The sequence below is a fragment of the Pelophylax lessonae genome (genome assembly GCF_965119305.1).
Source record: "Pelophylax lessonae genome assembly, chromosome: 6".
NCBI classification, from domain to species: domain Eukaryota; kingdom Metazoa; phylum Chordata; class Amphibia; order Anura; family Ranidae; genus Pelophylax; species Pelophylax lessonae.
Window position 1 is genome coordinate 50210675 of NC_138773.1, and position 27090 is coordinate 50237764.

At 44.6% G+C, this 27090-nt stretch overlaps 1 protein-coding gene across 2 annotated transcripts in view; it reads left to right on the forward strand.

Moving 5' to 3' along the window:
• The window catches only part of RGS11 (regulator of G protein signaling 11), a 259340-nt gene that overhangs the window by 93359 nt on the left and 138891 nt on the right, over window positions 1-27090 (forward strand). For both annotated transcript variants that reach the window (XM_082260013.1, XM_082260014.1), the window contains exon 4: window positions 17405-17511. In XM_082260013.1, coding sequence (XP_082116139.1) covers window positions 17405-17511 — 107 coding nt within the window. The remainder of the gene's footprint in view (window positions 1-17404; window positions 17512-27090) is intronic.

A 27090-nucleotide genomic window follows, 5' to 3' on the forward strand; every position in this document is an offset into this window, starting at 1 on the left:
CTATTCCCTTGTAAATGCAAAGAAGACAGGCGCATGCAAGCAGTGGGCTGGCTCGTGGGAGGAATTTTGCAGATACCAAAATGCCTTTATAGGTGGGTGTCAGTCTGGAGGGGTGGTTGTTACTAGTCAGGCTGTATTTGAATTTCCACCACCCTAAGTAACGCCAACATTTGACGATGAGCCTCTATGATTAAAATAACTAAAATCCAATGAATGAAAGAGACAAGACAGTCAGGCTGACGAGGAAAGGGCTAGATCCAACTTTTTCAACCAGGATGCCTTGGCAAAATGCCTGATCAACAATTGTATACAATCCAGCAGGTGAATTAAGCCTGCCTTTTGGTTACCCCAAGCCATGAGTTTTTATTGTACACCATTAAGACTTACTAGACACCGGCATCCTAACAACTAATGATGTCATTCAGGCCCGGACTGGGACAAAAAATAGGCCCGGGCATTTTGGACTGAGCAGCCCGCGAGGGGGGGGCGTGGCGGGGCGTGGCGTTCGTCGGGATGGTTGATGACAGGATTTAATGTTCCAGGATGTGTGGATTCGATTACGGTACCTTTTTTAGTTTATCTTCAATTTAGATCAGAGCTGCCATATGATGCTGTTTATTTTGTCTTACTTTAAATCCTGTTTTGATGGTTGAGTCCTAAAAATAGTATGAAGCAGATCAGTCCCAATTCCTGCACTATCACACATCAGATCAGTCCCAATTCCTGCACTATCACACCTCACATCACCCCAATTCCTGCACCTTCACACATCAAATCACCCCAATTCCTGCTCTATCATACCTTAGATCACCCCAATTCCTGTACCTTCACACCTCAGATCACCCCAATTCCTGTACCTTCACACCTCAGATCACCCCAATTCCTGCACCTTCCCACCTCAGATTACCCCAATCCCTACACCTTCACACATCAGATCAGCCCATGGTAGGCTGGCACTGGCAGCAACAATTTTATTTAAATCAGGATTTCTTCTGCAAATAGGCTGACCTGGCACTGGCAGGCATAGTACTAGACTAGTACTATGCCTGGCTGCCAGTGCCAGGCCAGCCTATTTGCAGAAGAAATCCTGATTTGAATTAAATTGTTGCTGCCAGTGCCAGCCAATTTGCAGAAGAAATCCTGATTTCTTTGAATAAAATTGTTGCTGCCAGTGCCAGTCCAGCCTATCTGCAAAATAAATCCCTAAGTAGAAGTCACTCCTCTCTCCAGTCCTCCAATTACCTTGGGTGTGCTGTGCGGTGTGGCTGCAGAGTGTTCCCGCTGGACATAGTACAGGAGATGGTCAGAGACTGCAAACATGATACAAGAGATGGTCAGAGACTGAGGACATGATACAAGAGATGGTCAGAGACTGAGGACATGATACAGAAGATGGTCAGAGACTGAGGACATGATACAGGAGATGGTCAGAGACTAAGGACATGATACAGGAGATGGTCAGAGACTGAGGACATGATACAGGAGATGGTCAGAGACTGAGGACATGATACAGGAGATGGCCAGAGACTGAGGACATGATACAGGAGATGGCCAGAGACTGAAGACATGATACAGGAGATGGCCAGAGACTGAGGACATGATACAGGAGATGGCCAGAGACTGAATACATGATACAGGAGATGGCCAGAGACTGAGGACATGATACAGGAGATGGTCAGAGACTGCGGACATGATACAGGAGATGGTCAGAGACTGAGGACATGATATAGGAGATGGCCAGAGACTGCGGAAATGATACAGGAGATGGCCAGAGACTGCGGACATGATACAGGAGATGGCCAGAGACTGCGGACATGATACAGGAGATGGCCAGAGACTGCGGACATGATACAGGAGATGGCCAGAGACTGCGGACATGATACAGGAGATGGTCAGAGACTGCGGACATGATACAGGAGATGGCCAGAGACTGAGGACATGATACAAGAGATGGCCAGAGACTGAGGACATGATACAGGAGATGGCCAGAGACTGAGGACATGATACAGGAGATGGCCAGAGACTGAGGACATGATACAGGAGATGGCCAGAGACTGAGGACATGATACAGGAGATGGCCAGAGACTGACGACATGATACAGGAGATGGTCAGAGACTGCGGACATGATACAGGAGATGGTCAGAGACTGCGGACATGATACAGGAGATGGTCAGAGACTGCGGACATGATACAGGAGATGGTCAGAGACTGCAGACATGATACAGGAGATGGCCAGAGACTGAGGACATGATACAGGAGATGGCCAGAGACTGAGGACATGATACAGGAGATGGTCAGAGACTGCGGACATGATACAGGAGATGGTCAGAGACTGCGGACATGATACAGGAGATGGTCAGAGACTGCGGACATGATACAGGAGATGGTCAGAGACAGCGGACATGATACAGGAGATGGCCAGAGACTGAGGACATGATACAGGAGATGGTCAGAGACTGCGGACATGATACAGGAGATGGTCAGAGACTGCGGACATGATACAGGAGATGGTCAGAGACTGCGGACATGATACAGGAGATGGTCAGAGACTGCGAACATGATACAGGAGATGGTCAGAGACTGTGGACATGATACAGGAGATGGTCAGAGACTGCGGACATGATACAGGAGATGGTCAGAGACTGCGGACATGATACAAGAGATGGTCAGAGACTGCGGACATGATACAGGAGATGGTCAGAGACTGCGGACATGATACAGGAGATGGTCAGAGACTGCGGACATGATACAGGAGATGGTCAGAGACTGCGGACATGATACAGGAGATGGTCAGAGACTGAGGACATGATACAGGAGATGGTCAGAGACTGAGGACATGATACAGGAGATGGTCAGAGACTGCGGACATGATACCTGAGAGACTGCAGATGTGATACAAAAGAAGGTCAGAGACTGCAGACATGATAGAAGATAGGACACTAGGGGGGCTGGAGAGAACAGGGAAAGCAGATAGCACTGGAGGAGCTGAAGGGCAGGGGGGGGGGAACTGGAGAGAATTAAGGAAGGCGCAGGGTGTGGATAGCACTGGGGGGGGGGCAGGAAAAACCAGGGGGACTGGAGAGCACTGGGGGGGAACTGGAAATCACTTAGCCAGGGAGCACAGGGGGGTGGAGAGCACTAGGGGAGCCAGAAAGCATAGGGGGAGATGAAAAGCACTGTGGGGACTTGAAGAGCAGGGGGTGGGGGCTAAAGAGCACTGGGGGAGGGTTAAGATCACTGGGGGCAGTAAAAGAAGTTGAATAGGAGGGGGATGGGACAGCTCAGCTGTATATAGAGAAATTGATATTTCTCCTGCAGCCGCAGAATGCCTGCAGAAGGGAGGAGGAGAATCAGGCATCCATCCAGCGGCAGCAGGATCCGGAAGAGGGAAACATCAAATCCTCTATATGAAGCTGCCCCATCCCCCTCCTATTCAGTAACACCGGGGCTGCACAGCACTGAAGACACTGGCGTCGTGAGGAGCCGCACTTACCTTCTCTCCCCGGCCCGTCCCCGCCCCCGCGAGCAGCCCGGAGTCAGAGTGAAGGAGCTGCCATCTGCAGCTGCTTGCTTCCATGGCCGATGCTGCGAGTGCGGGCTGTGCTGCTGGCCGCAGGCCCGATGGTCAGTCCAGCCCTGATGTCATTGGTTAATAAGGAGGATGTCTGTTGCCTCCACAACATCCTTGTTTAATCCTCCTCTGCCTCTCCCTCAACACTGGGGTAACATTAGCTGACTGATGGAGAGAAATTGAGGGAGAAGAGAAAAGATAGACTACTAATTAGTACCAGTGTGCAAAAGTGTATTTCCTTTGGAAGAATAAAACACCTCTAACATTGGGTGTCCTCTGTGTGGATGTTGCTACATTATGTAAAGTTTTTAGAATAGTTGTTTACATTTTAGAATGGGGTGAGAATGTTGAGAACCTTGAGACTGTTCACCATTTTAACCACTTTAAGACCGGAAAGGATTTCCCCCCTAATGACCAGGCCATATTTTGCGATTCGGCACTGCGTTATTTTAACAAACAATTGCACAGTCGTGCGACGCTGTACCTAAATAAAATTGATGTCCTTTTTTCCCCACAAATAGAGCTTTCTTTTGGTAGTATTTGTGTGATTTTTATTTTTTTGCGCTATAAACAAAAAAAGAGCAACAATTTTGAAAAAAAAAAACAACAATATTTTTCACATTCTGCTATATAACCTTCCCAAAAAAAAAAAAAAAATGTAAACATCAACATTTTTTAACATTTTAGGCCAATTTGTATTCTGCTAAATATTTTTGGAAAAAAAAACCGCAGTAAGCGTGTTTTGATTGGTTTGATTGGTTTGCGCAAAAGTTATTGCATCTACTAATTACGGGAAAGATTTATGTCATTTTTATTGTTTCTTTTTTTTTTTACTAGTAATGGCGGCGATCTGCATTTTTTTGCGGGACTGCGACATTGCGGCGGACAGATCAGACCCCTAACGGACATTTTTGACACTTTTGGGTGTACCAGTGACATTACTACAGTAATCAGTGCTAAAAATATGCACTGTTACTGTTATAATGCCACTGGCAGGTAAGGGGTTAACCCTGTGGGTGAGTAAGGGGTTAAATGTGAGCCTAGGGTAGTGATTCTAACTGTGGGGGGGGGGGGCGTGGCTTCTGAAATGACCATAGAGACCTGTGATCCTATATAGAAGGATGACAGGGGCTCTGTGATCATTTCAGGGAGAAGAACGGTCAGCTGTATTTACAACAGCTGACCGTTCTTCTCTCTAAGCAGGGAACGATCGCGGGTGTCAGATGGCAATTGGAGCAGCCTGACCTGTGCATCGGCTTCCCCGCTGCTGAGTGGGGGGCGGGAGCGTGCCAGCGGCGGGGCGCGCTCGCCCCCTAGCTTCCCGTGCGCGACCGACATAGGTCTACGTGGGTACTGCTGCAGTAAAAAGGCGGCGGGTGGTCGGAAAGGGGTTAAAGGGTGCCTTGAGATTGTCTATAATTTTAAAGGGTGCCTTGACCGAAAAGAGGTTGAGAAACACTGAGCTAGATGATGCTGAGTATCCCCCAGCCAGGAAATGAGGTGGGCTCTATCTGACTTGCTGCAGCTTCTGATGCAGATTGTGAGAGGCTCACAGTGTGCAGAGAAATCAGAGTAGGCAATTTCAGTCCAGGAGAAGAGTCGTACAACTGGGAAAGACTGAATGGAAGGCTTTGGGTCTCTTGCACCTTCCAAACTAAGTCAGCAAGGGAAGCTCTTATAAATGTATTCCCTTAATGCAGCTCATTGTCCCAGCAGAGGCACAGGTGTTAATCTAACATTGAAATACGTTGTAGAAGTCCCAGAATGGATCATCTGAATTCCCTGGGAGTCCTCAGGCCTGGAAGGAACTGGCTTTTCCTCTGCACTGTTTCCACAATTCTCCGACCTCCTGGGGCCCGGTGCCTTCATCCAACATCCTCTTTTAAACCTTTTTTTTTTCTCTTCAGTATATTTTTTTTCCACTTTGCAAATTCCCTCTAGATATCTCTTTCATCTGCTAATGCAGAGGCAGAAAATTCATTTTCAGAGGTCTGTGTAATGCCAGAGCCGCATGCAGGCCTGAAATATTAACAGTACATTTCTTAGGATGTAAGGAGACAGGCTCATATTTGAAGTGGAGCATTATGAAAATTTGATCTGGAGGCTCGAGATAAGTGAAAGCCGAATATTAGCCTGGTATTTTACCGTCAGATGGGGCATCCTTCAATCACCGTATCTGAAAGACTCATCTGAGCTGCGTGTTGCAACAAATCAGATTTGCTCTTTAAAATGGAACTCTGAGCAAAATAAAAAAAAAAAGGGTAGGCTACAGTCTGATCATTAACACAGTACGTTTGTTGTTTTGAGCTTCCTGCAATATAATGACAACACTGATTGTTCTGCAGGGAAATTGCGCAGCAGCGTTGTCACCAAGGTATTCTAAAGCTGGTTACACAACTTTTGTTGTTAGAATTCCTTTAGATCAGGGGAACCTTTTTTCTGCCAAGGGCCATTTGGATTTTTGTAACATCATTTGGGGGCCGTACAAAATGTATGCATAAATGTAATAGGCATTGCTTTGCGGCAAAAAACGCTGTATAAAATTGCGTGACTCTGAAGTCACAAAAGTGTGAAAGGGACCTTCAGTAATCAAGGTATAGTGTGCCCCCTTTCAATGCAGAGTGACCACAGCATGCCCCCTTTCAATGCAGAGTGACCACAGCGTGCCCCCTTTCAATGCAGAGAGACCACAGCGTGCCCCCTTTCAATGCAGAGAGACCACAGCGTGCCCCCGTTTAATGCAGACTGATCACAGCGTTCCCCCTTTCAATGCAGACTGACCACAGCGTGCCCCCTTTCAATGCAGACTGACCACAGCGTGCCCCCTTTCAATGCAGACTGACCACAGCGTGCCCCCTTTCAATGCAGACTGATCACAGCGTGCCCCCTTTCAATGCAGGCTGACCCCAGCGTGCCCCCTTTCAATGCAGACTGATCACAACGTGCCCCCTTTCAATGCAGGCTGACCCCAGTGTGCCCCCTTTCAATGCAAACTGACCCCAGCGTGCTCCCTTTTAATGCAGACTGACCACAGCATGCCCCCTTTTAATGCAGACTGACCACAGCATGCATCCTTTTCAATGCAGACTGACCACAGTGTGCCCCCGTTTAATGCAGACTGACCACAGCGTATCCCCTTTCAATGCAGAGTGACCACAGTGTGCCCCCGTTTAATGCAGACTGACCACAGCGTGCCCCCTTTCAATGAATACTGACCACAGTGTGCCCCCTTTCAATGCAGACTGACCACAGTTTGCCCCCGTTTAATGCAGATTGACCACCGCGTGCCCCCTTTCAATGCCCCACCCCTGCTTTAGATTTACCCTCAACTATGTAGTACAAGGGCCTGCCAGATTGCATACAATTTGAAAGTGTTTAGATTTGACCTTATATTATATGGTTTTGGTAAATCTAAAGGAAAAAATCTAAAGAAAATTGCCCCCTTTCAATGCATAGTGTGTATGGGCCATTAGGCTGGGTTCACACTTATGCATACTGACTTTTAAAATGTACTTATTCAGCAATTTAGAAATTGCATGAAAGGTTTAGCACTGTGAAACACTTTTTGAAAGATACAGTGCCTTGCGAAAGTATTCGGCCCCCTTGAACTTTTCAACCTTTTGCCACATTTCAGGCTTCAAACATAAAGATATAAAACTGTAATTTTTGTGAAGAATCAACAACAAGTGGGACACAATCATGAAGTGGAATGAAATTTATTAGATATTTCAAACTTTTTTAACAAATAAAAAACTGAAAAATTGGGCGTGCAAAATTATTCAGCCCCCTTAAGTTAATACTTTGCAGCGCCACCTTTTGCTGCGATTACAGCTGTAAGTTGCTTGGGGTATGTCTATCAGTTTTGCACATCGAGAGACTGAAATTTTTGCCCATTCCTCCTTGCAAAACAGCTCGAGCTCAGTGAGGTTGGATGGAGAGCGTTTGTGAACAGCAGTTTTCAGTTCTTTCCACAGATTCTCGATTGGATTCAGGTCTGGACTTTGACTTGGCCATTCTAACACCTGGATATGTTTATTTGTGAACCATTCCATTGTAGATTTTGCTTTATGTTTTGAATCATTGTCTTGTTGGAAGACAAATCTCCGTCCCAGTCTCAGGTCTTTTGCAGACTCCCATCAGGTTTTCTTCCAGAATGGTCCTGTATTTGGCTCCATCCATCTTCCCATCAATTTTAACCATCTTCCCTGTCCCTGTTGAAGAAAAGCAGGCCCAAACCATGATGATGCCACCACCATGTATGACAGTGGGGATGGTGTGTTCAGGGTGATGAGCTGTGTTGCTTTTACGCCAAAAATAATGTTTTGCATTGTTGCCAAAAAGTTTGATTTTGGTTTCATCTGACCAGAGCACCTTCTTCCACATGTTTGGTGTGTCTCCCAGGTGGCTTGTGGCAAACTTTAAATGACACTTTTTATGGATATCTTTAAGAAATGGCTTTCTTCTTGCCACTCTTCCATAAAGGCCAGATTTGTGCAGTATACGACTGATTGTTGTCCTATGGACAGAGTCTCCCACCTCAGCTGTAGATCTCTGCAGTTCATCCAGAGTGATCATGGGCCTCTTGGCTGCATCTCTGATCAGTCTTCTCCTTGTATGAGCTGAAAGTTTAGAGGGACGGCCAGGTCTTCGTAGATTTGCAGTGGTCTGATACTCCTTCCATTTCAATATTATCGTTTGCACAGTGCTCCTTGGGATGTTTAAAGCTAGGGAAATCTTTTTGTATCCAAATCCAGCTTTAAACTTCTCCACAACAGTATCTCGGACCTGCCTGGTGGGTTCCTTGTTCTTCATGATGCTCTCTGCGCTTTAAACGGACCTCTGAGACTATCACAGTGCAGGTGCATTTATACGGAGACTTGATTACACACAGGTGGATTCTATGTATCATCATAAGTCATTTAGGTCAACATTGGATCATTCAGAGATCCTCACTGAACTTCTGGAGAGAGTTTGCTGCACTGAAAGTAAAGGGGCTGAATAATTTTGCACGCCCAATTTTTCAGTTTTTTATTTGTAAACAAAGTTTGAAATATCCAATAAATTTCGTTCCACTTCATGATTGTGTCCCACTTGTTGATTCTTCACAAAAAATTACAGTTTTATATCTTTATGTTTGAAGCCTGAAATGTGGCAAAAGGTCGCAAAGTTCAAGGGGGCAGAATACTTTCGCAAGGCACTGTAAATAGTGCATTTTATATACAGTATCTCCCAAAAGTGAGTACACCCCTCACATTTTTGTAAATATTTTATTATACCTTTTCACGTGACAACACTGAAGAAATGACACTTTGCTACAATGTAAAGTAGTGAGTGTACAGCTTGTATAACAGTGTAAATTTGCTGTCCCCTCAAAATAACACACAGCCATAACACACAACACACAGCCAATAATGTCTAAACCTGCTGGCAACAAAAGTGAGTACTGTACAACTATATAGATTAGACCAAAATGAGGGACAAATGAGGAGGAAAGAGGGACAGAGAGACATTGTTCCAAATCAGGGACAGTCAATCAAAATAGGGATCAGTTGGGAGCAGTGGCGTAGCGTGGGGGGTGCAGGGGGGGCCAGCCGCACCGGGCGCAACATCTGAGGGGGCGCATCCGCAGTGTCACTCTGTCTGTCTGACTCTGACATACACAGTTCACACACTGTCTGCGGCTGCCTCCATCTTTAGGCTGGGAGATGTCCAGCGCGGTCGCCCTATGGGTGAAAATGGCGGGGCGGGGCTGGACTGTGCCTCACCTGTCCATTGTTGTAGGGTGGGGTAACGTTGCAAGCCAAGCCCCGCCTATGCCGTCTCTCCTCACTGCTCAGTCAGTTTAGCAGCGAGTGAGTTAGCAGCCTGCCGCTGTCACAGAGTGGGTTTTTCTTTTAAATCCACTGATTAGAGCCAGAGGCTCTAATAGGCTTCAAAAAAGGGTGGACCCGGGGCGCAGAGCAGTGCGCACGAGCCCACCCATTGTGTGACAATAGCGAATGAAAATTCGCTATTGTCACACGGATCCTCCTCCTGGCCAATCAGAAAGCGGGTCTCGGACCCGCTTCCTGATTGGCAGAAAGGCGAACGCATGCCATTGGCCGAGCAGGTGGCGGGAGGACTCGAGGAGACACAGGGAACTGAGGAGAAGCCACCGCTGCAGGTAAGTCTCTCTGCATTGAAGGGGGCACGCTGGTCTGTCTGCTTTGAAAGGGGGCATGCTGGTCATCCTGCATTAAATGGGGCATGCTGGTCTCTCTGCATTGAAAGGGGGCACGCTGGTCTCTCTGCATTGAAAGGGGGCACGCTGGTCATTCTGCATTGAAAGGGGGCACGCTGGTCTCTCTGCATTGAATGGGGACATGCTGGTCTCTGCATTGAAAGGGGGCACGCTGGTCATTCAAACTTGTATTTAGATGCATTTTACTTTAATTACATCAGTATTTTCATAACAAACAATACGTGTGCTTAGGGGGTAAGGGTTTCTTTAACTAATCTAGTGGAAGAGACTCGAGGGCTAAAATCCCGCGGGTTAGGGGGCGCAAATTACTTGCCTTGCCCCGGGTGCTGACAACCCACGCAACGCCACTGGTTGGGAGCTATGGTATAGAGAGCTAAAAGATCACTGGTGTCATGGTGTTGGGTCTGTCAAGTGGCATGGATCCTGGAATGGAGGAACCCAGGGATTCTACAGAATTCTGATTAAGATTGAGAATGACTGGTCTAAGGACTAAATCTATTAGTCCTAACAAGTAGGTGAACTGGAATATGCCAGTTCAGAAATACAGTAAATGACTAGGTACATGGAGGAATAATATATGAATAAATTAATAAACAAATAGCACCTTTAGTGCCCATTCACACTACCGCGACTTGTCAGGCGACTGGTCAGCCTGACAAGTCGCGGTCCATTCAGTGCTACGGGAACCGTTCTAATAGGAGCGACTCAAGTCGCTCCGACTTAGAGAATAGTTCCTGTACTACTTTGGGGCGACATCGGAGGACGACTTGCATTGACATTCATTATATGAAGTCCGTGCAAGTCGCGCCGAAGTCTTGGTGCACGCGACTTCCCAGGTCGCCCCCAAAGTCATGCCGCGGTAGTGTGAACCAGCACTAAATCTATAAATACATATAATAACATGCACAAAAACACTAGGTGAAGTGCCAAACAATATATGGAATAAGGTGAACAACATATACCACACCTGGTGAAAATCCTTATTAAAGTGGCAAATGCTAAATAATAATGTGCAGTTTTAAAGTGATGATGTGCACTGAGGTAGTAGAATCATAAGAAATGAATAAATTAGATGAATAAATAAACAGTGGTATATCTATATGGAGGTATTCAATGGTGACAATAAAAAATCAATATACAAGTATTCAAGTTAAAAGTTCAATGCAAAAAAGTCTGTGTTTGAAATTGGCCGTGCTTGAAAATGGCAGTGCAATCAAGTGAAGAGTCCCCCCAGGTGTTGGTCCCTAGCAATATTGGGTGGAGTGGTAAGTTGGAAAAGTGCCTGTGCTCCTTGTTGCTATGATATGCACTTACCAGAAGGAGAAACCCCTACAGGGGTATCACACCTTACTATTTGTTCCTCTCGGATCTTCCCAGGCTTGGGGCACTTGGAATTCTAAACCAGTATGTTCTATAGTTGAGCCAGACTACACACACCAGGGGTCCTCAGACCGTGGTGGGCTCGTGAGGTAGAGACAAACAGGAAGGGACCATATAGTGTGAATTTTTATAATAAGTTTATTAAAAATAATACGCGGTACTCACATACAAGCTAGTAACATCAGGCACAGTAGCGAGGTTGCCGGAACACAATGCCTTCCGAAGACCAGAAACCGGAAGTGACCTAGCTCTACGCGTTTCGTCATCAGATGTCATCAGATGTGTGCCAGTACCTCTATCCCCTGGCTAGAAATACTCTCAAGTAACCTAGCAACAAGGCATCAACAATAAGACCCCGGAAAGACGGCAAAACAGCACAATGGGCTGCTGGACGTTACCTAGTAACAGCAGTAACAATGCAAGCATGCAAAAAAAAAAGGCCGTAACATGTGCAAAAAAACGGGAAAAATTATATAAGCTTCCAGATATAAATGAAACCTATACTGGTCTAAACCAATAGTAATATATTATTGAGGCCCCGATGCATTAGCCGCCATGCAAAAACCAACAACAACAATACATAATGAGCTAATAATGTACTATAAAAAACAAATGTAAAAACAATAAAATATATAAGCATTAGCATAGCTAAAGAAGAGGACAAAAAATATTAATGTATGTATAAAAAACATGAATGGGAAAATCTTTAATAGAAGGGGGTATTCAAAGGCACTTGTGTACATATATCAAAATGAATGTACTCTCAGAGGCTACAAAAGCCTAACACAAATATATGGCTAATAAGAACCCATGAGGGGAGCCAATGTGTAGTAGCTACATCGAGCAAGACTAGATAAATAATGAAAATATGTGAAATTAATAAATAATATATAAAAAAAATTAAATATAAAATAAACATGAGTAAATGGCCTGCATAGCCTGATAATGTATTAAGTGCAAAAGGAGGAATAATGAAGAATATATGTAGTGGAGACTAAGTAAAAATGGGTAATGAATCCAAACTTTGAAAATAATAAATATAATATATGTAGGGGACATATACAGTGTAAACATAAAGCATTAATGATAATAGTCAATTAATAAAAATACATAGCCTAGCTAGCCAAATAGGCATAAATAAAATAAAAAAGGAATATGAGGTTTATGTGGTAAAGGCTAAATAGCCAAGTGGAGGAAATTAAAGGTTCACATATGGAAAGAAGAGCACTATAGTATGTAGGGGACATAGATGCTGAGTAATACTCTAAGCATTAAAAACCCAATATAGGTAAGGAGCAAATAAACCTAATAAAGAGTGTGATGGCGTCTCACGTCAAGAAAAGACTTTATCATTGGATCCTGAGTGGTACTGTAAACGTTACAAAGCAGATGTATGGAAGGAGCAAATAAGCCTAATAAAAAGTATAATGGCATCTCACACTAAACAACAAACTTTGTGGTCGGGTTAGAGATTACACCAACACAGAACACTGAAGGTCGATATTATACATGGAAACCCACAACAGAATACTGGAGGCAAAGTCAAAGAAACTTTAAAAATTGGAAATAAAGCAATTGAGATCTATATCTTTATTCAACCCTTTAGGTTGCAAAGTTCCCATCCATTTTGTTTAATTCTGAGATATTTTAATCTTCTTGTTTTCACCCCTCCAATGGCTTTTGATAGTGTCAATTCCATAAAAGATCAAACCCTTGGGGTCTTTATTATGGACTCTCAAGGACACCCAATCACATTTACAAGGACACTTAATCACATAGGTCACATGTGTAGTATTAAAGGTGATCAGTTCTTTGATCTGAAATTGCCCATTATTCGATCTAGATTTAAAATTGGTTACCTTCTTAGGTTGTGTTTTGTTGACCCTACAGGGCAGACATTGATTACACCTGAAGAAACCTTTCATCTTGGGGAACAAACTCATGCTTTTGGGGGGGGGGGGGGATGTTTACCACATTATGAACTAAACGGTTGCTCAAATTAGGGGCCTTTCTGTAAATGAATCTAGGTTTACTAGGGAGAATCTACGAAAGAGTCCTATCTGATTTCAGTATAGGCCAGTATTTTTTAAAAATACGCTCCGTTGTTTTAAATTGCTTGTGGTAGCTTGTAATAAAGGCTAGATCTGAAAGAGTATGTTTTTCCTTCATTTTGGTAGACAGTAGTTCTTCTCTTCTCATCCCCCTTACTTTATTTTTAACTTGCTCCAAATGTTCCTTCCAGTAGCCTTTCTCTTCAAATCTTTGGGACATAATCAATGCTTGTTGTTAAAAGTCCTCTATCTGGTCACAGTTCCTCCTGAGCCTTTTGGAATATTTTCTTTCCATTTGGGGTGATGACAACTAGAAATAGGGATGTATCCATTCCTATCAGTGGTCTTGAAAAAAGTTCTTGTACATAGATGGTTATTTACTTTAAAGATTTGGAGATCCAAATAATTTACTTGTTAATGGCTCCAATCCCCAGTGAACTGGATACCAGGATTAGCAGAGATTGGGGTTACTACTGAGTGAAGGAACAGCAGAGCTGAGGGTTACTACTGGGTGAGGGATAAGCAGAGCTGGGGGTTACTGCTGAGTGGGGGATCAGCAGAGCTGGGGGTACTCCTGAGTGGGGGATAAGCAGAGCTGGGGGTTTCTGCTGAGTGGGTGATTAGCAGAGCTGGGGATTACTGCTGAGTGGGGGATTAGCAGAGCTGGGGGGTACTACTGAGCCAGGGATCTGCTGAACAAGGGTACTAATGAGCTGGGGATCTGCTGAATGGACAGCCTCCACAGGGGTCTTACAGCCTGACAACGAGCTGTCATATCAGGGAGAGAATACAAGTAAATGACAGCACACACACCTCTCCCTGAGAGGTAAGGCTGCACGGTTTTAACAACTTGAGTGTAGAAATTCAGATTCTTACAAGTGCCCAGTTTTGACTAGTTCTCCTTAAAGTGAAATCGCAGCCTTATTTTTTTTTTTTAGTTGTTGATGAAGTGCATAAGGGTTAGAAGCTCTTTCTTCTCACTCCATTCACAAGTAGAATTAGAAAACTGCCTGACGTTGGGCTTAAATGATTTGCAACAAATCTCCATTAATAAGGCATAAACTTCTCTGTATCCGTCTGTGTTGTTTGTTTGCTTGTCCTGTCCGCTGCTAGTCTGCAAGACAAAGCTGGGAGGGAGCCTATCTGTCGGGCCAGATGTTTTTTCAGTTGTCACCCCTTCCCTTCAACCGACCCTTTAATTATACAAGGGCACGCATAATAAATTACGCAACTGGAAGTCCAAGCCAAGAAAACCGTTATCTGTTTGCTGTCAAAGTGGATATCTTGTTTAGTTGTGTGTAGGTGACTGGTTGTCTTTGCAAACACAATTATAGAAGATTTGCTGTCGTAAGAACAGCTGAAAGGAGAACGCCTTCCTTCCAGGCAATAGTACACCTAATCCATATTTTATTAGCGGAGATATATACTGTATATATTTTTTTAACGAAATAGACATTTAGTTGACGCCGCTGGCAGCATGTTAAGCGTCTTTGTGAATGAGACTGCTCGGGGCTACGGCCATCCTTCCTATGTGGGGAAACAAATATTTGCATCAGCAGCGAACATGCGCTCTATTACAAGTTGGGCGGTGTGACGTTATGACTGCTCTTTAATATTACATGAAAGCAATAATACGAGAGAGACGTGCGTGAGACCATGTCATGTTTCTATTTCTAATTGACTTTTTTATTGCTGGGAAATATGTAAGAGCTGAACTTCAGGCTAAATACAGGGATGAAAGACATATCAGGGAATGGTTTTACCTATCAAAGGATTTCTACGTCTGTCAATCTAGTCCTGAGAATTACACAGCTCTGCACACAGCACAGCTCTGTCTGGCATGGCAGAAGATGTTTTTTTTTTCCTTTTACTGCACTTAAGCAACAAGTTGGGGCCCATATACACCAAGTGTGTTGGAACCCAGCCCAGTCCCAATGCAAGGCAATGCAAAAAAGACTTGTTTCCTATCAAGCAGTACTTTTTTCATTGCAGCTTGGTGCAATGCAATCCACCACATAGCACTGTGCTATGACCAATAGAACTTATTGATTTTTTTTTTTTTTTTTAAAAAGTAAACAGTGCAATGCATTTTATACAGTGCATCAGTATCGCTGCCATCACACTGCATACCAGCAGCTGCATTCTGATACAGCTGCTGGTATACACAAGCCCTTAGAGGTCTTTTCGCTCCCCCAGCATGTGATTGGATAATGAAAAAAGAAGCAGCACAATGATGAGCTCCTCCTGGGAAACTCTCCTCCTGAGTGTTCTTGTGTGCAGGGGCGTAGATAAGAGGGGGAACATGGGGGTCTAAATCCCAACAGAGCATCCGGTCGGTGCCTGCTTTAGGGAGCTGGAGTCACATAGCCTCTGAATTCTTCTGTCTCCCCACCACTAACAGGACAGCACAGCAGGGAGAGGAGAACTATGATTTGCTGCATTGTAAGCCAAAGTTTGGCCATTCCTACCAGCAAGGAGGACATCTTGGGGACAGTGTTGGACAGGGAAAGAACAGCCCACATGGGTAAATCATGCAGCAGGTGGTAACCCAGACTTTGCCGAAAGTCTTCTTTCAGGGGATACATCTGTTTGCAATACACAGGAGTAGCTGGCTGGCGAAGTGAGCTCTATAGGTGGATTAAGCTGGGAGTCGCAGGATACTGGGCAGCTTGACACCAGAGCAGGAGACAGCGACCAGCAGCGACAAGGGACTGAGTCTGCAGGCAGAGCAAGTCCAGGAAGCAGGCCAAGGATGGTAACAGCTGGGCAGTGTAGTACAGAATCAGCAAGCAAAGACAAGTCCAGTAAACAGGCCGAGGTCAGAGTGATCATATGAACAAGGTTAACCCCTTTTCGCTGACCGCCTCCTGTGCCTTCAGGAGTTCTTAAAGCTGGGAGGCATTCGGGTCATGTGATTCACTTTCACATTGGTCACATGATTGGAAAGCCCCCAATCGCAGGTATGTATCGGGAACTTATACATACCTGCTGGCTACAATGCTGGGAGCATGCAAGGAGCATGTTCTCAGCACGTTAAGTTGTTTACACAGGGCCGCAAATATGTGGCCGCTCGACTTTAAGGACCACTTCCTGTGAGGCTGCGTATATACGTGCTGTCAGTACCAAGGAATTTAGAGAGGAGCAAAGGTGAATTCCAGGGGAAAGCAGGGTCAAACACATGTAAGCAGGTTCAATGGATCAGGTCTCAAGAATACAGGTACAAGCTAAAGACCATTCGGCAACTGCTCATGGTGATTGACCAGTTTAAATAGGCCACTGGGCACCAAGTGCGCACACTAATTGGTACGTATGCATGCACAGACGCGAGCATATCAAACTGAAATAGTATGTCTAACATTGCCTCTTTGCCTAGATGTATGAGCATGTGAGCAATGCGAACGCACACGAGTATGAACATGTGTCTACACTGATTTTCTAGTGCTGGGAATTTGGTTTACCTTACAGTGTGCTGCGGTATGTTGTGCATTGGGGTGCAATTTAAAATGAATGGCAATGCAATGCCATGTAACAGGTAATACATGCATTCCCGCAATGTATTGATGCAAATCGGCCCTAATGCAGACTATGCAGGGCGATAAGAAAAGCAATGTGCCACAATCTCTGTGCAGCCATTTAGATGAGATGTCAAGCCTATACTGTATGTGTAATGAGAAAACTATGTTATGTCATGTGCTTGGTTTACAAAGACTGGACACAGGTGACCTGCTTGGTGCATCAAAACTGTACATTCCACATAAAACCAAGGTGGCTTGAGCCCACTGATAACCAGCAACTTCAAATACTGATCACTGTTCTTACCTGTTAGGGCACCACCTTGTGTTCATCACTGTATGTTACAGGTGTAACCAAATTTAAGTTTTCAATAGACAGATTCATTCTAGTGTTTTTTTGTTTTTAGTTTTGTTTTTTAGTCTTTGTGTCAATGCACTTTGCTTTTCTTTATTAAAGCAAACCTGTCATGAGAGCAATGCAGAGGCTGATCTTTGGCACTCTGGGTAACATCTCTGCAACAAGCATGCAGCAAGTGAAGTCAGGAAGCATGCTAATCTGCATGCTTGTTCTGGATAAAGTAATCCGTTCCTTTAATTGATCCCATAGATGTTTATTATGCTATGAATATCCATTTCTCTCTTTCACAGAGTCTCTGCACCTTGGGAACTTGTTAGTGAAGTATGGATACATCTACCCCCTGAAGGACCCCAGGAACCTCATTCTGAGAGCAGACGATTCCCCGTACAGATTCCAGGTAATCCACAGAAGACTAATAGTATAACATATACATAGCAGTTCTTTAGAGCAGCCATTCTCCACCATGGTTCTGTGGAACCCTGTGGGTTCCTCTAGAGCAGGGGTGGGGAACCTTTTTTCTGCCAAGGGCCATTAGGGTATTTATAAAACCATTCGGGGGCCGTACAAAATTATCACCTTAAAAATTAGCCTGTTATATTTGGTCAAACATTTAATTATCTCACCCCTAATGTGATGGCTGCAACTGGTTCTCTTTGGTGAAGTGTGTGATGTTAGCTGGTATTGATGATGTTGCTACTCGCAACTGGATTTCCAGGTTTGCATCGGTCAGTCTGGAGCGCAGACGACTTTTTTGTGGTGGTAAGTTTTGAAAAGAACTACTGGCAGGTACTGCTGGTGGGTATAGCTGGCTGGTACTGCTCGTGGGTACAGCTGGCTCAGGCTGGTACTGCTGGCTTGTACTGTGCTGTGAGTACTGCTGGATGGTACTGCTGGCTTGTACTGTGCTGTGAGTACTGCTGGATGGTACTGCTGGCTCAGGCTAATACTGCTGTGGGTACTGCTGACTCAGGCTGGTACTGTGCTGTAGGTACTGCTGGCTGGTACTGATGGCTGGTACTGCGCTGTGGGTACTGCTGGCTCAGGCTGGTACTGCTGGCATGTACTGCTGGCTGGTATTGCTGTAGGTACTGCTGGCTGGTACTGTTGTATGTACTGCTGACTCTGGCTGGTACTGCTGGTACTGCTGTGTATACTGCTGGCTCTGGCTGGTACTGCTGTGTGTGCTGCTGGCGGGAAATGCTGGTTAGGAGAAGTGTAGCAGAGCCATGCTGGAGGAAGAGGTGATGTTTTCTGTATTGGTCAGAGGCGGAGTGCATTTGATATCAGTCCACCTGTGACTCACTCAGACTGTCATAACGGAGCAGGAACTATATAGGAAGCATCGGCTCCATTCTGACAGATCAGCTGAGAGACACAGACTCAGCTGCATGGGGGGCCGCACAAGATGACTTCGGGGGCCGCATACGGCCCCCGAACCATAGGTTCCCCACCCCTGCTCTAGAGGTTTCTAGGGGGTTCCTTGAGCGATGGCTTATTGGCCTCCTACTTGATAGCGCTTGCAAAGTTCAAGGGCCAATTCCACTTGGCAAAGCCAGTGTCATGACACCAGTGATCTTTTTAACTTTGGGTTAAGGGTGACAGTCCCAGTTAAGCCTAGAAGAGCCAGAGGAGTATCCCACTCATTCCCTTCTTCCATCCCCTAAATACAATAAACAAAGCAAACCAAAGATGCCGGAATGGTCATTGTCTCAGTTCTCACACCTGGGTTCACAACTTAAATGTGTTGGAAGTGTCTCCGGTGACAATGGCAGACCCACCTCAGGCCCAAGGCCTGGAAATATTGCTACATTTACATTGCTCTTTTTTGCAAAATGGGGAAGATCTAATGTACACAAAAATGTAAATATCCAAATTTCTCTAAAAATGTGAAGGTTTTCATTTTTCCCTTACAGCTTTCTGAATTTGGTATGGTATATAAAAACCATATATTTTCTGAAAGCATATTGGCTGTAGAATAAAAAGGAAGGCGCTACTGATTTTTTAGGCCCTGTTAAAACCATTATTAGCAGACGAAACACAGCTGATTTTACAAAATGCCTGCTATATTCCTACTAAATATAAAAGCTTAACCTGTATGGAGTTAATAAAAAAAGAATATTTGTAAATTTTACATCGCCTCGTTTTGCAAAATGGTGAAAATCGAAGGTACCCAAAAATTTCTCTAAAAATCTGGAGGTTTTCATTTTTTACCTACATCTTTCAGAGTTTGTAAAAGGCTCTAGGGGGGCCGGATGCATGGATAGGGGGGGCGGAGCCCCTGCGCCCGCAATGGACGGGCCGCCACTGGTGATTCATCATTTCACTTGTTGGATGGTGTGCATTATTATTCATGTACTTTTTCGCACATTCACTGTAATATTGTTTAATAGTTTTAACCACTTGCCGACCGCCGCACGCCGATCTACGTCGGCGGTCAGCCCCTCACAGGCAAAGTGACGTAGGGCTACGTCACTAGCTTGTGAGGGTCTAGGAAGCGAGCGCGCGCCGCCGGAGGCGCGCTCCCGCGTGGTCACGGACCCCCCCCCGCGCGTGTGACCGGCGGACCCGATGTCCGCCGGCCACTCTGCGATCGGCGGGGGAGAGGGAGAAAGTCAGGCAGCTTGTGTAAACAAGCTGCCTGTCATTCTCCCCTCTGTATGAGAGCTGATCATATGGATCTACTATGTAGATCCGTTGATCACTCTGCATACAGCTGAAGCCACAGCCAATCACAGTTAGAATCACGCCCCTAGGGACACACACAGCCCCTCCCTTTCAAATAAAGTTAACCCCTTCACTACCAGTGTATTTTACAGTAACAGTGCATATATATAGCACTGATTACTGTAGAAATGTCACTGGTAACCCCAAAAGTGTCAAAAATGTCAGTCAAGGGTCCGATCTGTCCGCCGCAATGTCGCAGTACCGCAAAAAAAATCGCAGATCGCCGCCATTACGCGTTAAAAAAAAAACAACAAAAATGACAAAAATCTTTCCCTTAGTCAGCAATAACTTTTGCGCAAACCAATCAAAATAGGCTTTTTGCGATTTTTTTTACCAAACATAGGTAGCATAAAACAAATTGGCCGAAAATGTTAAAAAATTTAGATTTTTACATTTTTTTGGGGGGGAATTTCATATAAAAAAAAGGGAAAAATATTGCTATTTTTGCAAAATTGACGCTCTTTTTTTGTTTATAGCGCGTGATCAAAAAATCGCACAGGTGATCAAATACCGCCAAAAGAAAGCTCTGTTTGTGGGAAAAAAAGGACGCCAAATTCGTTTAGGTACAGCGTCGCACGACCGCGCAATTGTCCGTAAAGCCCCGTACACACGTACCGATGGTCGGCATACAAATGTTCCTCTTTTCTCCCCCCGGGATGTCGGTGTCTGCTGAAAAGTGCAAAGACAGCACAAGGACAGCACAAGAATTTTGTCCGCCGACTGCAGAAGTGATGTCATGTAATGGTTAACTTTCCCTGTGTTTTCTATTTTCTGAGCATGCCCAGTCTTGCAAATCTGCGGTCTGTTGGCCGAATTGTGTACTGACAGGCGAACAATCGTCCGTTCTGGTGTCGGCATACAAAAATTTTCATGTTTGCAAGAAAGACTTTTGTCCGCGGATTGTGCGCAGACATCTGTCGGAGGCACCATACTAACACGCGTACAATCGGCAGATCCTTCGTCCACCGACGTTTGTATGCCGACGATCGGTACGTGTGTACGGGCCTTTAAAGTCACGCAGTGCCGAATCGCAAAATACCCCCTGGTCGTTTAGCAGCCAAATCCTCCGGGGCTTAAGTGGTTAATATGATTGTTTACACATGCACTTTTATTTGTTGAAGCACTAGTGCACTTTATATTTAGTACACTTATATACTGTTATATATATATATTGTTTCACTGCTCTTTACATTGTTATAGCACTGCTCCATGTTGCTTTTATACTATTCATTTTGTATGTGATGACACTACAGGAATTGTCTGCTATATTTTAGATATAGTGTATTTTATTTTATTTTTATCTCCATTATATGCCCTACTTTTATTTTTATTTGGTAGTGCATTGATTTGTTGGCTTTATACACCTGACCTGTATGCTTTGGCCAATCACAGCACAATGTCCTGTCAGAGCCAAAGGCAGGGTGCTAAGTCCACGCCCCACACTATATAAGGCTGCTGCTTACACCGCAGCCATGTATAGTGTGTGACATTAGAGATTAGGGAGGTAGGAAGTGGATAGTGAGTTCAGCCAGTTTAGTGCAGTCAGTGTAGTGTACAGGCATACTGCACTTTTAAAATGTATGAATATGTTGTAGTCCTGGGTCCCCTCTTGGTGCTCCCTAAATTTGGTGTCACTTATGATTCATGAGCAGTGCCATGCCAAGCTGACCAAGATTTCCCATAGATGCCAATGAGCACTGAAAGCTGAAAATTGGTCTGGGCAGGAAGGGGGTGAAAGTGCCCTGTATTTAAGTGGTTAAGGGGAACCCTATGACAGAATTTAAAAAAAAAAACAGCGTGGGGTCCCCTCCGAAATCCATACCAGGTCCTTTGGGTCTGGTATAGATTTTAAAAGGAACTCCAAGCCAAAATTTAAAAACAACAACATGGGGTCCCCCCCACAAAATCCATACCAGACCCTTATCTGAGCAAGCAGCCTGAACCATACCAGGCCCTCAACATGGGGAGGGTGCTTTGGGGATTGCCCCTGGAAGTTAACCCCTTTCCAGCCAGTATCAGTGTTTAGTATTAGCAATGATTACTGTAATAATGTCAATGGTGATGTCAGTGTCAGTTAGTCCCACCCAGTGTCAGTTAGTTTACAGCACTATCACAGTCCCACTATAAGTCGCTGTTCACCACCATTACTAGTATAAAAAAATAAAAATACAGTATATATATTGTGAGGGATTAGCTCGGTGGCGGGTGTGGATGACCCCTTGGGGGGTGCGTTTTCCCAGAGAGGTAGCCGACAAGTGCTTGCAAACAAACAGTGTGGTTTATTAAATGGTGTTTTCTTCACCAGGCTGTATGCAGCCAAACATCCAAAATAAAATAAAACAGAAAATAAATCCTTGCCTCTGTGGGCGGCTACCTTCTCACAACTGGAACCTGCCTAAGTGTCTGTCTCCAACCTACCGTCGGGCAGACTTCCTTGTCCTACAGCGGACACTCAATAGTCCTTTTATAATAGCTTCACAGGGCAACACAGTCCTTTTGTTTCTTTCACATCAACAGTTCGTCTTCTCACCTTTGAGACGTATTCACCCTTGGTTACCGTCCCGGGCACACATCACTCCGGGGGGTCTTCTCCCAGGCCCACACATCCTGTCGGGAGGCACACGCTGACTGTCCTCCTGCTCCCAGCCCACATGGCTTCAGGACACAGCTTCTGGAGGCAGCAAACAATAGGAATTTCTCTGAACAAATTATAGAGCCTTAACTCCCTCATTCTGAACAGGTGAAGGCCTTTCAACTTCCTGCTGGCTAGCTCTGTAGCCAACACCCTAAATTAATTAATGGACTTTCTAAATCAGGTGGAAATGTATCTCCTTCCTGTGACTACATTCCCAGATTTAGCTGACTTCCTGTTACATACCCCCCCCCTCTTGTTTCAACCCTAGGGTTGGGACACAGATTTCCAGGCACGCATGTGTCAAGCACTGCTGACTCACTGATAAACCTCCTATTATCCTCAAGCTTCCGGATGAAACTGTTTTGTCATCTTCATTGACGGATTTCTCATAAATGCCACACAGTTTGTCTCTCATCTCATATACACATTCTTCAACTGCATTTTTGGCATCATTTCGCTCCTTCTCGTTTCTGTCATCTTCATTGACAGCTTTCTCATAAATGTCAGACAGCTCGTCCCTCATAACCGTCTGTCCAATCCACCATGGAGGACCGTGATCCATAGGCAACTCAATTGGGCTAGTCTTAATGTCTTCAACATTCTTAAGACGCCTCTCTCTGCAATCCATAAATGTTTTCCACAAAACTTTGAGAACCTTTGCTTCACTAAGCTTTGTTCCAAGTAGGGACTCTTGACATCCCTCTGTGACTTGAGTTGCCTCTCCATACAGCTGTACACAATCATTGACTTTTTGTTGTAAAAGGGAATGATCTTCCTTCTTGAGCTTTGCTTGCTCTAAGATGCTGTGCAGAGGATTTTCCAATTGAGACAACAGGCTGTCACACATTTCTTCAAAGTGACCCCTGTTCCTTTTCCCAGAGATATCAATATCATTCAAACATTTCATATTCATAGGCAGATCTGAAGCATTTGCACTCATCAACTTCTTAAACTTTTCGCCCTCCTGAGCGAGTCGCAGTAAAGGCCTACTATTTGATTTGATATTGAGTTTATATTTCTTGCCAAACTCTTCACAGAAGAAGCCAACCAGAACATCATCAACTTTCCTTCCACCAACATAGGGGTCAAAGGCAACAACACAGTTGAACCCAGCGATCTGGGTGGTATCCATTATAGACCTCCTCTCTGCATCAGTGAAGAAGCATGGAACTGCAACACATTCTTTTACAGGTTTCTTCAATGCACTTTCTGCTGAACTATTTGACCGCTCAAGGTCACCTAGTTCTTTTTCTCTATCTGAATTCCACATGGAATGCATCTCAAGATCACGATCAAACTTCTGCCACCCGTCTTTCACCAGTTCCATTTTGGAAACACTCCCTGAAAGGCACTTATTCATTTGCTTCACGTTTTCACCAACAGCCTTAGTTTTCTCCACTAGGTTTTCAGCCTGAACTGAGAAATCACCACATTTCTTACTCAGCTCCTTTGTTTGCTGAAGTTCTAATGATACATTTTCCAATGCTTGAAGTTTTTGAAGGAACGGTTTATTCCAAAGGGGTGATTCAAGCCACATGTCGTCACATTTCTGAGGCTCACTCAGGACAGACCCCAAAACACTGATCCTTTTAAAAACTGCATCAGGCACACTATCCCCTCTTTGGGACAGATCCTCTGTTGCCTGGAATTCCTCTTCCAGTTCCTGCAACGGAATCTTCATCTCTTCTAGTTGCTGTTCTAAGGCTCGCTTAGACTTTTCTAGCTCCTGAACGCTTTTCACAACATCATCCTTGGAGCTGACCAATTCTTCCATTTCTGTACGCAGCTGTTTAACACTTTCTAGTTCAGCCTTACACTCTAGAGCTTCCTCCAAAGAGCGAGCCAAGAACAGGGCTTTGCTCTCGTTATCACGCACCTCCGTTTCTGCACGTGCGCGTTCTTCTGCATATTTTGCAGACACAGTCTTCTCTTCACCAAGCATCTGATCAAACTTCTTTTTCACATCTTCAACACACTGTAATGAACCAACGCTTTCTTCCATGCGTTTTTTCATATCCGCTATCTGAGCTTGCAATGTTGCGACTTGCTCTGATAGGTTTTTCTTTGCTTCCGCCTCCTCTTTTAATTGTTCCAGGAAGCCATTTTTCTCATCTTCCATTTGTTTGAGCTTTGTCCTAAAACTCAGCCTTTGACACCTCTCTTCCTGTAAGAGTTCCTGCGTGTCTTGCAGCTGCGATTCCAAGATAGAAAAATCTTCCGCAATTTCTCTAGATTTGCGGTCTGCTTGAGAAAGCCGATTTGTGACACTGTCCAACTCAACCTGCAATCGGTTTGCCTTCTCTGACAGCTTAGCACACAATCGGTCACCTTCTGACACCTTGACTTGCGATTCCAGAAGCTGTGCCTCTACTTTTTCCCTCTTATGTTCACAATCTCCTTTTCCCTGCATAAGAGCCTTCACCTCATTGGCTAGTTTCTGGGAATGAGACTGTAATTCTGCCACACAGGCTTCTTTCTCCTTTAACTGCTGCTGGAAACGTTGGGCTTCACCTTTCCAACTTTCACAGTCTGCACGTAATTCATCTACCACATTGCTCAAAGTGGTGAGCTCATACACAGTACTCAGTAATTTAGCCTCTCTTTCACTTTTCTCGTTGTCGCTGAGAGACAATGTCGTTTTCAGAGCGACATTCTGTTCCTGCGACTCCTGCAGGTCTATTTTTGTAACTTCCAAACACTGAAGACTTTTTTCCAGCTGATTACGCAACTCCAACATATCAGCCATACTTTGCTTCTGCAAAGTCTGAATTTCACTTTCCTTTTCCATGAGGATGGTATCTTTCTCCATTATAGTCTCTCTGCGTTTTTGCAACTCGACCAAAAGAAGAGCAGTGGATTCTTCCCACTGTAACACATGAGACTTGAGTAGTTCATTCATTTCCTGCAAGTTTCTATGCTCCATTTTAAGCAATTCCAAGGCTTGTTCCTTTTCTTCCATTTTCCGTTGCAAGGCATCCAACTTAGCCCTGCACACATACTCGGTTTCCTCCATACCGATGGCCTCCATTGGCTGCTGGCGTCTCTGTTTCCAGCCTGCCATGCTCTCTTGATGAGCCTTTTGTTGAGCTGCAAAGCTCTGCTGAAAATCCGCATTTGCCTGCTGTTGAGCTGCATTTGCTTGCTGTTGAGCTGCATTTGATATAATCAGATGTTTCAACATCTCCTCCATTTTGAGTTTACTTTTCATCTGAGCACACTGCGTCTCCATAGCAGTTTCATCAGTGTTGCTAGGGACAACAACCTTCCTCTTTAGTAGACTCTCTTTAGGCATGGATGGGGCTGGTTCAGACGGCAACATCCCCTCCATCCATAGAATCCGGTCTCTCATTTCATCTATCTTTGCATTTTTCAGGCGTTTGGACCGCCCCATCTTCAATAACTCCACAAACAAATTTTTCACAGTCCAGCAAACAATTTTCAGACCACTGTCTCTTCAACACATGTAGTTTTTCTCTCTCTTGCAGGATCTCTTTTCCTGCGCACACAGTTTGTGCAGTCACTTGCACCAGACACAACAAAGTTCATCAAAAAATTTTGAGACCCCTGTCTCTTTAAAACACTTTTTTTTTTTTTTTTTTCTGTCAGGATCTTCTCTCCTGCACACATAGATTGTGCAATCTCATGCACCAGACAAAGTTCATCAAACATTTGCACTTCCTTGCAGGGATCTTGCTGCTTCTGCCCACTGCATACCTCCACCATATGTGAGGGATTAGCTCGGTGGCGGGTGTGGATGACCCCTTGGGGGGTGCGTTTTCCCAGAGAGGTAGCCGACAAGTGCTTGCAAACAAACAGTGTGGTTTATTAAATGGTGTTTTCTTCACCAGGCTGTATGCAGCCAAACATCCAAAATAAAATAAAACAGAAAATAAATCCTTGCCTCTGTGGGCGGCTACCTTCTCACAACTGGAACCTGCCTAAGTGTCTGTCTCCAACCTACCGTCGGGCAGACTTCCTTGTCCTACAGCGGACACTCAATAGTCCTTTTATAATAGCTTCACAGGGCAACACAGTCCTTTTGTTTCTTTCACATCAACAGTTCGTCTTCTCACCTTTGAGACGTATTCACCCTTGGTTACCGTCCCGGGCACACATCACTCCGGGGGGTCTTCTCCCAGGCCCACACATCCTGTCGGGAGGCACACGCTGACTGTCCTCCTGCTCCCAGCCCACATGGCTTCAGGACACAGCTTCTGGAGGCAGCAAACAATAGGAATTTCTCTGAACAAATTATAGAGCCTTAACTCCCTCATTCTGAACAGGTGAAGGCCTTTCAACTTCCTGCTGGCTAGCTCTGTAGCCAACACCCTAAATTAATTAATGGACTTTCTAAATCAGGTGGAAATGTATCTCCTTCCTGTGACTACATTCCCAGATTTAGCTGACTTCCTGTTACAATATATATATATATATATATATATATATATATATACCATCATTTGTAGAGGCCATAAATTTCACATAAACCAATCAATATACATTTGGATTTTTTATGTTACCAAAATCATGTAGCAGAATACATTTTGACCTGAACAAAGTTGATTTTTTAATTTTTTTTTTATTTTATAACAGAAAGTAAAAAATATTTTTTGTTTA